Below are 15,162 nucleotides of genomic sequence, written 5' to 3' on the forward strand. Positions count from 1 at the left end.
TGCCCAGGGCAGGCGCCATCCCTGTAAGCCCTCAAAGAACGGTTGGATGTGGCACCTGGCGATCCGGTTGAGTGATGAACACGTTGGCGCTGCTGGGGAACGTTTGAACTCGATGATCTCGGAGGTTTTACCCAGTCTAAACCATTCTGTCACTCCCCGTCGTGTCGCCGACAGGCGGATCCGCGGCCGCCCGGAACCCTCGGGCTCGGCGCGCGTTTCCCGCCGGCGGCGCGGGCGCGCGTACCGAGGCGCGGCGGGGGAGCGCGTTGCGGGGTGGACCGGGGCGGGCGCGGGCCGCCATGGCGTCGCCCCCGCTGTCGGCGGCGGGCGGGAGCGGCGGCGAGCTCAGCTCGGGCTCCGAGGCGGCGGCCACGGGCGCGGCGCTGCCGGACCGGGACCTGCCCGCGCTCTTCGAGCAGGCGGCCGAGCGGCTGCCCTCGCTGCTGCCCGCTGCCAGCAAGGAGCAGCTGCTCTATCTGTACGCCCGCTACAAGCAGGTGAGGCGGGACCGGCTGAGCGGGCCGGGCCGGGGGGAAGAGAGCGGAGCGGTGCCCCGAGGGGCCGGCCCGGGGCTCGCCGGGGCCGTGGGCAGAGGGCCTGCGGCCCAAAATGTGGCAACGGTGCCGAGGAGGAAAGTTGCGTGCCGGGGGGATGGAGGAGCGGGGGTGTCTCCCTCCGGGACAGCGGCGGCGGGGGTGGATGGAGCCCGGTGGGACAGAGCCCCCGAAATTTGGGAAATTCGGGGGGAGAGTGGCTGGGGAGTGCCCCAGCGGGACAGGAGCTGGCGGCGGTGGTGGTGGACAGCGCCGAGAAGGCCAAGGGCTGTATCAGCCATGGTGTGAGCGGTGGTAAATAACACAGAGATGAGAAATTTTCAGTTCCAGCGGGAGCAGAGCAGTGAGAGAACCCTGTGCGGGGCGTGGGTGAGGCTGCATCTCAAATCCTGGGCTCGCTTTTGGACTCCTCCGTTCAGGAAGGACACTGAGCTGGTGGAGCATGTCCAGGGAAGGGAACAGAGCTGGGGAAGGGGCTGGAGCACCAGTCTGGTGAGGAGCAGCTGGGAAGGGGCTCGGTCTGTAGTAAAGGAGGCTCAGGGGGAACTTTGTTGCTTTCTACAACCCCTGAGAGGAGGTTGTGGCCAGGTGGAGGTTCTGCTCCTGAGCAACATGTCGCAGGACAAAAGGACATGGCCTTGAGCTGGACCAGGTGCAGTTCAGGCTGGACATCAGGAAAAGTTCCTCACTGGAAGGGTGGTCAGGTGTTGGACGGGGCTGCCCACGAAGGTGATGGAGTCACTGCTCTTGGAGGAGTTCAAGAAATCACTGGATGTGGCCCTTGGCACCGTGGTCTGGTTGTCAAGCTGGTGGTCAGCCTAAGGTTGGACTCTGTGATCTCTTTTCCAAACCAAATATTCTGTGAATCCATCACCCTGGTGCTTATTCCTCACCTCTCACCCTCACTCCGTGCTGGTGGCCCTGGTGCTGCATCCTCTGAACAGGAACCAGACTCGAGTTCTGCCAGCAGAGGTCCAGGTTGGAAATTAGGAAAAACTTCTTTCCTGAAAGAATGGGCAAAGAAAGGCCTGCCCAGGGAAGTGGTGGAGTGAGCATCCCTGGAAATGTTCAAAATCTAAGCAGAAGCAGCACTTTGCCATGTGCTTTAGTGGGAATGGTGGTGTTTGGCCAGAGGTTGGACTGAATGATTGTGGAGGTCTTTTCCCCAGTTAATGATCCTGTGGTTTGGCTTTGGCAGAGCCCAGGGTGGTTGAAGTTGGTGAGCTGCTTGGTTCTGGGGGTAACCTGGCACTCAGCCCCCATTTCCCCTTCAGGCTGTGTGAACTGAGCAAGCCATGGGGTGCACCCTGTTGGAATACACAATGTAGCTCCTTCCTGCTCCTGTGGCACAAGTTACATAAAACCAATCACTTAACAATCACTTAACTCTGAGAAACACAAAACTGCTGTTACACCCAGAATATGAAAGAATAGAACTGTAAATACATGCTGGATGGAGCTCTGAGCAGCCTGTTGTGGTGGAAGGTGTCCCTGTCTGTGCCAGGGGGTTGGAACTGGGTGATCCTCCAACCCAAACCACTCTGTGATTCTGTGGCTCAGGTGTGTGGCAAGAGGTGCAGCCTCAGCCTGAGAACTGAATCCCACTCATGTGGATGCACAGACAGAATTGGGTGTGCACATCTTCCATCCATGTTCCTCCCACATGGATTACCTGTGCCCTACTACTGCCATGTGCAAGTGCTCTCAATTTTTTAGTGCAATATTTAATTATCCCCTAAGCTGGCAGCTCCCAGGCTGTGGTTTGTGAACCAGTAATTATGTTAAAAGCAGCCTGGTCACGTGAGGTTTTGTTTTCAGACTGTGCTTAGTGCTTAAACAGGACTGCAGGTTTCTCTTCCCCTTCTGAGAAAAATGAGGGTAGGAAAAAAAAAATACAAGGAGAATTTTACAATGCCCAGGATGAGAGGAAAAAGGGGTCTTTTCTATAATTTTTTGTCTGTATTCTCAGGATGCTTGTTGCAAATAATATCTTTATTTTTTGCTCTGTTTCAAATGCTTTGAGACTGTCCTGGGTGGAAATGGGAAGGGGTTGCTTGCTTGTCAGCTCATGATTGTCCCCAGACTACAGAGAGTTTCCTGGTGTCAGCTCTGTAAGACCAATAAGGAGTTTAATATTAAAAATTGCAAAATCAGAAGCTGTTTCACAAGAGTTTTGACACAAGTCAGGAAAAGCTGACAATTAACACTTTGTCAGCACAGATTTCCAGTTGCTTTCCACTGACAAGAACAGGGCACTTCTGTGTCCTCCTCCTGTGTCCCTGGCCAGCCAGGATGTGCCAGGAGGTTCCTTTGTGCTCCTTGCTTTCAGGCTGTGCTTGGCCCCTGGATTTCTGTGCCCTCCCTGTTACAGAGTGCTGGCCCTGGAGATGAGAGAGGTTTGCTAGCACAGCCACTGCAGGGTGATGCCCTGCTAACTTTAAGCTTTGCAGCATTTTGTGCTTTAAATCAAAATGAGGGCGTTTAATGCGAGTTTTCTGTGTTTAATTACAGCAGCCATATCAGGATGCATAACGAGCTGCTAATATATTACCCCCCGTGGATGGTGGAATTGCTGGCACACAAAAGGTGCTGACTCAGATCTGTCCACTGTCCTTGATTTGGCATCCTTGTCTTTTCCCAGTTTAGTGTTTTGTGTCACTGAAGGCTTTGATTTAGGATACAGCATCGTCATAAAAGAGGTGACAGTAACAGCTGAGCTCTCTGTTAAAATACTGTATGTAATTTATTTCAAACTGTTTGGGTATATAGGCATTTTCCTGCAATTTTATTACCTTTTATTGGAGGCCATTTCAGGATTTTATTACTTTTCTCTCTGATTTTGTTTATGTGTCAGAGACCTGAAAATAAGGGAATTGCTTAGTTGTCATCTCCAGTGAGATTTTTAGAAGATGTTGTTGAGTTTATGACTCTGCCCCACAACAGGAGGAACAGACTAGTCCAGAAGGCTCTGGGCTGGGACTGATTTTTTCTCCCCTCTCACTACTTTTTGTGTGGCTTTGGGCAAATCACTGCTCTGGGCCTTGTGTCTGTCGTGGTGAAGTGAAAGGAGCACTTGCCCATCATGGGGAGGGTGTAAAAATCTGAGGTTCAGAAGGTGCAGCAATGGAGACCAGTGTAGCAGTGCTGATTTAAATAGGGGAGGGAATCCACAACTGGAAGTTACTGGGCAGGAGGAGGATGTGTCCATGGAAATGTTGATTTCCAAGCTGGAAATCCCTGCTGATGGCAAAATGGGGGCAGTACGGTCTCCCGGTGTGGGCTCAAGGATATAACACCAATTTTGCACGATGTCTTTCGAGTATTGTGGGATGTTGTAGGGGGACACAGTGTGCACAAATGAAGGTAATGTAGAATGTTATCTTATCCCCCAACGAGTTGCAGCTGGAACCAATTACTAAAGATTAGGAACAGGCCTGATCTTAACAGGCTACACCTGTAGCCAATAAGAACAGTGGCATAAGAGAATGGATTGGTGGGAACTGGAGTTAGAGGAGTCAGATGGCTGCTGCAAGGACCAGGAACAGGCAGTGCTTGGAGGAGCTGCCTGTGAGAAACATCAAGGAGGTACAAAACTCTGGTGATGTGGAATCCTTGCACTAAAATGATAATAGAACTCTTGATATATAAGACAACATATAATGATAATAGGACTGTTGTGATATATAAGACAACAGGATGTGATGCTACCAGCCTGCCTTGAACACAGGAATTTCTGCCTGCAGCTCCCTGTTTCATACAGCTATGCCATGGCACTGGCTTGGTTGTCACTCTCTCTGGGACATGCAGTCCCTTGGTCATCGTGCCCCCTCCTTCTCTGGCTGGTGTTTGCTTGTCCTTCCTTACACCCCATTTTCAGTCAGGGCTTTCTCATGGGTTGGGACAGAGCTGTGGACAGGAACAGGCAGGAATTGCTGTGTTGAAAAAGCAATTTAGCTTACTTGGTTTGTGTACAGTCCTGCTGTCCATGGAGGTTCTGTTCCTGCTATTGCTCCGTAGGGAGGCTGCAAATACAATTTGCCTTACAAGATTTACAATCAGGTAGGAATATTTGGCTGGAACAACCTGCTGTATAAATATATTGGCAGAAAAATTAGCAAAGAGCCATTTAACCACCACCAGGGAGGGAGGACCAGTCATGGAGTAAGGTGTGAGGAGAAAGAATCTCAAGGTCTCTCACAGTGTGGAGCAGCAGCTGAAGGTGTATGGGGATGGTGAGCAGCATTAACACATCTCTGAGCATCTCTCCCTCTTCTGAATGTCCTTGACCTTCAGCTCTCAGGTGAAGGCCTCATCCAAGGTTTCCAAATTTATTTTGGCCACAGATGGAGCTGGCTGCAGACACTGCCTGGGTCACGTTTGTGCCCCTCAGGAGAGTTGTGCCTGCAGGCAGCTCTGCATGCAGAACCAATGCCAGGAAGTTTTTAATGCATTCTGCCTGTCATGTTCTTTTAATGCAGCTGATGAACTGTAAGTGAGGAGAGCTGAGCATCAAGTGACCAGTCAGCACCCTGGAGACTTTCAGTAATTATTTTCTGGACGCAGAATGAAAAAGTCTTAATTTAAAATACTAATAGAGGCTCTTGGCTTCATGCTGGATAGGGAGTAAACAGCCTTTGAGGTCCTCTAGGGAAGTAGCAGGAGGACAGAGTCCTGCACAAAATTTTGCCTTTTTTTGTCAGTATTGGCATGTTTAACTCCCCTTCCTCAGCTATCAGGCTCAGATCCTCTTTTATGTTAAGTTCCTCATTGGTTTCTCCTGCACTGTGAGTCTTGCAGCAAAAAGAGAGGAGCCAAAATCTTGTGTTTTATTCTTTCCAACAAAACCCCTGCAAGCCTTTTTAATGTGCCTTAAAATAGCAAGCAGGGCACAAGTGCACTTTTTTTCCCCTCTTGATGGATGGAATTTAGCTACTGTTCCTTGATTTGTATTACTATCAATGTTACTAACAGTCTTCCCCAATGCTAGAACAGCCTTTGAGTGCCAAATCTCCAGAGAGGAAACTGCTGTTGTGTTTTGATGATGGCAGTGGAAAATTAATATTAAAACAGATTTATTTTTTTTATCTATCTTGGCCAATTTCTGCAGGTTGGCTGTTGAACTAAAGAATTGCCAAGCAGGCGTTTTCCATACAGATAATGAATTTACATTTTATTCCCTGGTTTGTTTTGCTTTTTAAAACAAGTGGTCCAATCCACCTCAGAGCATAGGAAAAAAACATTTAGACAACATGAATTGTGACTGATTTATAGAACTTAACTGTTGCTAGCCTTTTCTCCTATTTCTCCCTGAAATGCAAGATGTTGTTTTAAAGGCCAGCTAAGATGTTCTAATTTGGATGAATTGCTCACTGGGAGACCGTCAGATGTACAGAAAATTAATTTCAGTTACAGTCACTCATATCCTCTAACGCTTTAAATGAAAACATAGTGTAACTAATAAATATCTCTCAGCACAGGCATGCTCTCCTTAAAGCCTGATTAATGCTTCCATCCTCAGCATAAAATCCCCACCCTGTTAAGGTGAAGAATTGTTCCTTGATTTAAGCACTTCACCTGCCTGAACACTTGAGCATATTTCATAGAACATTTGCTGGATGCAGTTTGGCTTTGCTTGGCTAACAAAAGGTTTCTCCAGCAGCCTTTGCCCACCTCCAGGGTGTACCTGTGTGCCCTCCCTGGAGTCCCCATCTGTGCTGTGCCCTGTCTTAGGGGCATTTGCTGTGGGAGCTGCTTCCCAAGAGCTCTGTTCTGGTTCGGCTCTGATTTCGAGCCTTTCACCCATGTGTTAAAAAAATTTTACACGTGGAAAACTGCCTGAGTCCCACTGGCACCAAGTTCATTTTACACTGACCATGACAATTTTTCCATATATCTATCCCTGGGATCTGTCTCATTCCCTTTTTTCTTTCTGTTTTTGCATTTCACCTCCACACAAACACATTTTAATTTCTGCCTTGCTTCTGACAGATTGGCTCATCTCTGGCACTCAGGCCTTGACTTGTCTCTCATGCAGTGCTTCCTGCAGCCAGGTGCCTGGGAGCAAATTCAGGAGCTGCCTGGCATTCCTTTGCTCCAAGTTTGTCCCCTTGCCTTCCAGAGGGCCTTGAAAATAATTAAGCAAAGTCTGTTTACTCCAGCTTTGTGCGGAAGCAGGTGAATTTCAGCAGTAATGAATAATCATCTCTGTGGAAACCCTAATCAACAGAATTTTTTTCTTTATCCTGGTGGAGGATGAGGCATTTGGCTGGGTAATAAACATAACATTAGTGAGAAATCACTCACTGGTTATCCCTGTGGGTAATGCATGCATAAAGAAATGAGCTGCACGACAAAATTGCTTCCCGTGCATCATGCAAAGAAAACCCAGGGATGCAGAGGTGCTAAAGCAGGGGTGAGAGGGGGGTGGTGAAGTTTTTTTCCCAAAAAAAACTTCTTTTTATGGCTTTATGACATGGTTACCCTGAAACCATCAGAACACTGAATTTTCCTTGTGCAAGTCCCCTTTGTTTTGTTCTGACTGAAGGAAATTTCTTTTCTTTAGGTGAAACTTGGAGCCTGTAACACCCCCAAGCCAGGCTTCTTTGACTTTGAGGGAAAGCAGAAATGGTAAGAGGAAATCCTTGTCATTCCTAGCAATTCTGGCTCTACTTTTTGTTCCATCTTGTCTCATCTGTAGACAAATTACAGACCTAGGGGAGCTGGCCCTGAAATGGCTTTAAAATTCTTTGTTGAATAGGGAAATGTTTGCTGCTATGCCCGATACAGATGTGAAATACCACAATCCTTTATTTACAGTCTTCATCCAGAGCTGGCATGCAATACAGCAAAAATGTGAGAACAGCTGCAGCTCTGTGAACACAAACTGTGTTCCAGCCTGGATCAGGATCCCCTGAAAGATCCTTTCACAACAGAGCTGCACTGACAGTGGCCATTCATGGCCTCAGAGCAAAGTTGACCATTTCAAGCTGAATGAAAGATGGCTTTGCATGCCCTGAAAGGATTTTGATGAATGTTTGCTGTGTTCCACTGATGCCACTATAAAAGCACCCTGTGCTGTCTCTGAGGGGGGCTCTCTGATGTTTTCCTGTTGCTCCTAGGGAGGCTTGGAAAGCCCTGGGAGATACCAGCCCTCACCAAGCTATGCAGGAGTACATTGCTGCCGTGAAAAAACTCGACCCCAGCTGGAATCCACAGGTAGGAAACGCGGAATTATCACTCACAAAACCAACCAGCGTTTGTCTTTGTGAAGCTGCCAATGGTTCAGCTTCTCACAGGCTTTAATTGCTGCATGGCAAACTTCATTTTGAGCAGATTAAAGTCTAAATTCGTTTCTAAAACTCTCCTTTTGTTGTGACTGAAGCAAGAAGAACCATCTCTCTCATTCATAATGATCTTCATTACAGCCAGCTCATGCACAGGCTTGGTTTGGCTGTAGTGATTTAATTTATTTTGCTCTTATTGGTTCATGCTGTATTTAGCATGTAAAGATACTTTTTATCCTTTTCTCATCCTTCTCTTTTCAACTACTCTTTAAATGTTGATCAATAGAAAGCAATCTCCATGAAAGTGACATGAACTGAATGATCAATTCTAAAAATGTTTCCTTTTTGTTTCCATGCAGCAAATTACCAAATCTGATTATGATTAGGTACTCTAACATAACAAGTCTGTATCTGTGTGTTATAGGGAGACTGTACTGTCATTTTAATTAATTTGTCTTTCATCTACCAGGTTTATTACTTGAGTGAATCCTTAAGGATATCTCCTGTTTATAGACTGACTTTTATACAATTTTTAAAGAGCATTGCTCTTTAGAAAAAGTATAGCCTTTGGAAATAGAGTGAGATATTTCACTAATAGTAAAATGCTGAAGACATGGTGATTTCTTCTCATGGTAGGAAATTTGTTCTTCTATACTCCTGTGCTTTGGAAGCAAAATCTTGTGTGGGTACAATGCTGTGAACCAAGAATTTGATTTTGAGTTGTCTTCTGATGCTGTTCATGAGGTTTAAGGTTAATTTTTTTTTTCTTCACTGGTTCCTGTTCCATGCCATTCATAGTGTTTTTGCAGCAAAGAAAGGCTGTCATTTGGAAAAAATCCTTTTTAATGCCCTTGGAGAAAACAGTTTTATGTGCTGTGCAGTTAACCAAAGTTGGCTCTTGCTGGGTAAATTCTTGTCCAGGCTAAAATTCTCACAGAGAAATAAAGTAATTTGTAAAAATCTATGTATAATCCTGAATGAAGTAAGTGTCAAGTGAAACACATTGATTTTTTTTTTCCGTTTTTTAATTACTATTAAACAAAATACTCAATGCTTTCCTGAACAAATTGTTCAGTGTGATGACAGATTGAGCTTTTTGGGTGTTCCCTTCACTTCCTTGCCTCAGAGAAATACTGTCAGAGCTGTGAGCTTCATGTTACAAAACTGTCAGCCAGGAAAGAGGAGTAATATGTTTTTACAGAACAAATATTCTAAAGAATCCATATAGCAAACACAGAAAGGTTGGCAGCACTGTTCCTCCCCTCTTCCCCTAAGGTACAAAGGTTGCCTTAGCAGAAAATGTAATTTAAAAGTCAGCATTGAAATAAAGTTGGCTTTGCTTTCTTCACAAGAATCCACCTGTCCTTCTTATTACATTATCCTTTTAATTCCACTTTTATAGGGCCAAAATGCTATCAGGAATCCTCTCTGATGCATCTGGTGCTGCTCTCCCATTTTTCCTTCTCCCCACCAAATCCACGTTGTGGAGCCACGAGAGGGAGCTCTGTTCTTTAAAATGATGGAGATGTATGTGTCAGGGGATGGGAATAAAATAGCTACTTTAGTCTTCAAATTTCAAATTGGATTTATAGAAAAGAGCTGTGGGTACATTACAAGGTGCTTCATCACTGTCACTGTGTCTCCTTTGCATGCTCATCTGCTGGGTTCCTTCAGATTTTTCTTGTGTACCACAGATGCTGAATGAAGTACTCCAAATGCTTGGTTTAAAAGCAGTATAAAGTGCACATTACAAATTTGAAAACTTTGGCTTTCATATCATTATGAATCAAATAGTAATTACAGTACAAAAGTGTTCAATTTCTTGCTGTGCATCCTTGTGAATTTTGCTATTTAAAAGCTTTTTTAATGTTCCCAACTTACTTTTATTCAACCTTTCATCTCATCTGTTAAAATTCTTCTTTTGTGTTATTTTAAATCCTCCTCAGTCTCCTGTTTCATATATTTGCAAAAGGGCTTTATTAACTTGATCCTTCAGTAAAATTTTAAGCTTAAAACCACTTATTTTTTTCATAGGTTCATTTTTCCTCAGCAGATTTGCTGCTGTTCTGCAGCCTTCAGGCTGTCAGTGTTTTTGTTAACAAATAGAATGGAACTAAATGCAGTATTTCTTGTGCAGTCCAAATAGATCCACTTCTTCATTCCTTTTTCTTGTGTCTCCATTGATTCATTCTTTCATATTGAAGTTTCTTCAATTAGTACACTTCCAGCATCAGATTTACCTGCTTTAAATTAGTATCTTTGTTTTGGATGGGAAAAAACTTGAAGTAGAAGGGTTCTGATTCAGGGAGGATTGCCCTGAATTTGTGTCCAAAAGCAATGAGAACTCTAACAGCAGCACAAACCTCACCTGCTGCTTCCTATTGCTGCTTCCTATTCCTGCACTAACGTTGGAGTACCCACACCTCATTTAGGAGACAGCTGAACGTGCAGAGGCAGCAGCAGAGCTGTTCTCTGCTCTCTGAAGTTTGTGTGCCATTTTTGATTGTATTTGCTTGGCTATTTCCAATGTGCTTTAGTTTCTTTTTCACCCTTGCTGCCTGCAGGTTGTCTCATAGTCCTGCCTAATCTTTTCTTTCAGAGCTTTGTCTAAAACCTGGGAAAAAATGATTATACTGTACTTATTTTCAGCAATTTTATTTGCTGGAAAATCTTTTAAATTAACTGGTAACCCCGAGGATATTTGAGGTGAGGTCCATTGTCTTTACGTCCATGAAGCCACGGGAATTTCATGGCTGTGTTGGTCTAGAACAATCACAATTGCTTTTCAGGATGTTCTGCAATTCAGCCCTTCTGAAAGGCTGAATAAGACCTTCAGCCAGGTCTTACTATGTGTTGTGGGTTATTTTGCTCCTTTTCCCAAGAACAGCTGTTAGTAGGAGGTCAGGAATATTCTTTTCCATGCTGTCTCCGTTCTCTTGATGCAGTCTTCCTTCGTCATCTTCTACCTTTGAGCACATCTTTTGTTTCTCGTGAGTCATTCCTTTCAGTCTGAAGTTCCAGGCACTGGAAAGGTAATTGCTTGGACCAGCTCAGCTCTATTTGCATATTTCAGAGACATCACCTGTCCTTCAAGTCTATTCACTCTTCCTCCAGAACGGAGAATAATTTATGAAGCCATTCTTTTACATTCTCCAGCCTGAAACAGAAACATTTCATGCCGTCAACACCTCCCACTGCTTCGGGTCTTTTACAAAGGAAGATGAGTCCTGGCTGCTTCTCTTCTCCTATGTTCACCTGTCCTCCTCCTGCTTTACTGGCAGCAAATGACAATTGCTTTTGGTGGCTTTGGCTGGTGTGAGGTGGTGGTGACACTCACCTGCCCTCCCTGCCAGCCACCGTGTGCGTGTCCCTCTGGCTCTGCATTCCCACTCTGATAGATGAGTAATGCGATCATTGACTCTCACAATTAATGGACAAATATCATGTCTACAGGTTAAGAAAAGTTTTATAGATTTATATATTGTGTTGTTATCAGGGGACAGCTGGAGTTGGCACATCTGGGAGGACTGGCTTGTCACTGTGGTGACATCTGACCTCCAAAGAGGATTTAAGGAAGAGATCTCCACCACTGGACAGCAAATAAGGGGTTGGTGGACAGAACTTTGGGAAGGGTTAAAGGGTTAAAAAGGGAAAATTCCCTCCATTGTGAAGGGGCTGAGCACATGGTGGGAAAAATCTTTTGCTCCCAGCACCATAACCTTTTTTGTTTAATCAGTCTTCTGTTGTATTTTTGATAAGGTTTAACAAACCTTCCTAAACTATGAAAAGTGAGTGGCTATTTCTCACACCACTGCCATGTTTCTGTTCTGCAGCCTCAGCAGAGGGCTCAGGGATTTGGGGAGTGTCACCTTCAGAAGATGGGTGTCACCTTCATGCAGTCACTTTGTTCTCATGTACATCACTGCATAATCGGGCACTTCAGCACTTGCAGATTTGAGTCCTAGTGGCTGTTTGCAGTCTCCCAGACATTCCCAAATTCTCATCTCTCTTGTGGATATCACAAATTTCCTTTGGGCTTCAAGTTTTTCAAGCCCAAAGAAGCAGAAGCAGGCCAGCACTTCCTTTCTTAGTAGCATTGAACAGTCCCTTCCACTGAAACCCTGTCACAGGGCTGTGGGTGGAGGTGTGACGCCACACTGCAGGGGTGGCCAGGAGCTGTTATTGATCCATCCTTGTAACGAGATGGTTATATGGCACAGCTCAAACAATAAAAATAAATAATAAAAAAAGCATCCAGATTTGCTCAGCACATTTAGCCTTCCATTTGCTGATTGCAGTTTTGGCATCGCTCGGTTCGAAATATTTCCTTTTCCTATTTCGTATATTACATATTTACCAGTTCAAATCTGAACAGCTTGTCACTACTAACCTCAGTGGCATCCTTTCCCAAACACTCACATGCCTCTCTTCCTATTTGCTTTGAGTGTTGAAACTCACAGGAGGACTTAAAGATTTTCTATTTTTATATCAAAGCTTGAAAAGTTGGCATTTTAACCCATTTGACTCAGCTTCACCAATAATGCAGTTAGTAAAATTTCTGCTGTGTAATGAGGAAAGTTGGAGATCAGGAATCTGAAGAGCAGAGACATCTTTCTAAGGGAAAAAGAGCTCTACCTCAAAGAAAACAGGCATTCACCAAACACCTTTTTAGGCTCTTAAAGGTGTGAAGTCCCACTTCTGATGTTTACAGGGGAGGAAGTTGCCTGTGTTTTTCTAAAGTACTATTCTGTGCCTTGTTTGAGCAGGGGAGGATTTAATTCTCTGTAGTCTGGCCCAAATGGGAGTAAAATCTCTCCTTTGCTGGCTTGGTGTGGGAGCACCAGATCATACCAAGAGAGAACCCTTGGGGGACAAAAAGGCTCATGAAACAGAAAACAAACTTCAGAGTGAATAAAATGCAAATGCACAATTGCTGCAGGCTCAGAGCAGTCCAGTAAGCTGGGAATCTTTTGGGAATAAAACAAATGGATTTGTCCATTGGGTGTTTTTGCAGGAGGTACTGCAGGGGGCAATATTTGATAAGGTGGTGATAAGGTACCCTGTGGCCAGGGCTGGGCTCCGTCCCTTCTGGTGAAATAACCTTTTTCTGTCACATTTATATGCAATAAGCAAGTTGAAACTAAAAAGTGAGAAAGAGAATTTGCAGTTCAGGCATACAGTGAAAAGCAGGAGAAACAATTCCCTGATTTGCAGAAGAGCTGAGGTCTGTGTGTGCTTTTGGCTGCACCAGGTGTTAACTGAATTATTTTAATAATTGATTTAAATTGATGAGCCTCTTGTATTTAAGTAAGCTCTCCAAGGCAGCTTGGATTCTCTGTAGTGTAAGATTTCCAAGAGAATTGAAAAATTTCTATGACTCAAATACAAACTCTGTTTCCAATGACATAAAAAAAAATTTGGTAAAATTCAAAACTTGATTTTTTTCTTAAATTTGGATTCATTGCTCAAGTTTGCCCTGTTGATATCTGGAACAAGAAGCTTTGATCTTTTGCAGTTTATAAGTTTTATGTCTGGTCAACTTTTAGGAATTACATTAGTGACTGGTAAATGCAGTTTCAGGCTGAAATCTCTGGATTTCTTGGTTAGTTCTGCAGGCCAGGGGAATTTCTTCAGGAAATTAGGAAATGCATTAGAAAAACTGTAGTCTGTAAACAAAATGAGTGCACCCATGGTGTTTTCCTGTTTTGTCTATCAGTCAGACAGATGTCTCCCTTGATAATCTGGCCCAGCAGCCCCTGTTTGTGCTTGGGAAAGAGCAGCAGAGTGCTGTGGGCAGGATTACCAGGGGGATGGGAAGGGACCTGTTTGGGACCAGCAGCAGTGAGCCCAGACACCTGCTTTGTTTGGGGAAATATCTCAATTTATGGCTTGCTGTGCTGCCAGGTCAAAAACTTTGAAAAATAGCGACTTTATTTCTTTTGTAGTGTAAAAGCAATTTAATTGCAGCGTGTAAAGTGGGCACTAATCAAATTATGGCTGTGCTCCCTAATGCTTGCTGTCCTGTGCTAATGCAGCACACTGGGAAGGGGAGCTGTGCAACAGTGCTGCAGGGGCTTTGCTCTGCACATTTCTTTATATGGATCCTGCTGTGGCACTTGATCCTTAGGGAATTTCATATCTGACTTTTTGTTTGGGTTTTTTTATTTATCCAAATGTTGTTAATAACACCAACAATAATTTCTAACAAAATGTGGAAAACAAAGATCACTGTTTGCTCCACATTTTTTTGAAAGCTCTTATTCCAGTGGTGACCACATTGGAAGAAGCATATCCCTGAAACAATTTGTAAACTCTAATCAAGCTCTTCCCCTTTGAAAACAAAACAAAGCCAAACCATCAAGCCTGTAATTTTTTTTTATTATTATTATTCTTTTAGCAGAAAACAAAGTGCTAGAAATTAAGATTAAAACCAGAAAATGGATCCACCCCAGGCTCCTGGCTTTGGGGTGTGTGAGACTACAGTGTCTTCTGATTTTAGACAATGTGCTGAGTTGTTTTTTTGTGAACTACACTGGGGTATGTAATAGTTTTTGAGGATTTTATATCCTGAGAAGGTTTAGATGTTAACACACAGAGGGATTCTTCTGCCATGCTGCCTTTTGCCAGCTGTATGAGGGACAGCCTCTAGCATGCAAGTGGGGTTGGTGGAGATTGCAGTTATTCGCTGTGCATGGCTCACAAAACCTTGCAGTCTGTGCACACTTCACTCCTACTTGTGAAACTAGAGGTGAGGTGACCCACCTTATTCTATCCACGTTGGAAAAAAGGCAGTTTATTATCTGCAAAATTGGATTTTAAGTGCTTTGCTTTTGGAGCGTGCTTTCAGAACCAATTTTTCTTATTAGCAAGGGGATGCTTTGTAGTTCCTGTTGTGTCAGAAACTAAAATCCCACCCTATAAACATGAACTAAATTCCCCCATTCTTCCACAATAAAGCTGGGTAGTGTTGTTTTGCTGCATCTCCTCATGAGGAGTGTGTGCTGGTGCTTTAAGTCCCTGGCACAGATCCTACCCACAAAAGCTGTCCTTAGGTAATTTGTTGCTTTTCTGTCCCTGTCTTTGCAAGTAACTCACCAGCCTGGCATTGGGGTGCTGTGCTGGTGGGGCTGGGATTCTGTTTGTGGACAAGTTTGACCAATGACAGGGTTTTTTCATCTCCTTTTTTTTAGCCTTTTATTGTAGAGCACAAAACAAAATGCCAGACCCACGCTGTTGTTTGGAATTGTGGCAAGCTCTGGCAAGCTGTGCAGAAGGGAAGAAGTTAAAATGAACAAGCATCTCATAGTAGAAATATAAACAGCTGG

The 15,162-nt window shown here is 44.4% G+C and overlaps 1 protein-coding gene across 1 annotated transcript in view; it reads left to right on the forward strand.

Annotated features, from left to right (window-relative positions):
- The first annotated feature begins 299 nt into the window (after positions 1 to 299).
- Positions 300 to 15,162, forward strand: part of ACBD6 (acyl-CoA binding domain containing 6) — an 84,641-nt gene continuing 69,778 nt past the window's right edge. Inside the window, exons 1-3 of the mRNA XM_063165369.1 lie at positions 300 to 497; positions 7,117 to 7,181; positions 7,673 to 7,769. Coding sequence (XP_063021439.1) covers positions 300 to 497; positions 7,117 to 7,181; positions 7,673 to 7,769 — 360 coding nt within the window. The remainder of the gene's footprint in view (positions 498 to 7,116; positions 7,182 to 7,672; positions 7,770 to 15,162) is intronic.

The sequence above is a fragment of the Melospiza melodia genome, chromosome 11 (genome assembly GCF_035770615.1).
Source record: "Melospiza melodia melodia isolate bMelMel2 chromosome 11, bMelMel2.pri, whole genome shotgun sequence".
In the NCBI taxonomy this organism is placed as follows: domain Eukaryota; kingdom Metazoa; phylum Chordata; class Aves; order Passeriformes; family Passerellidae; genus Melospiza; species Melospiza melodia.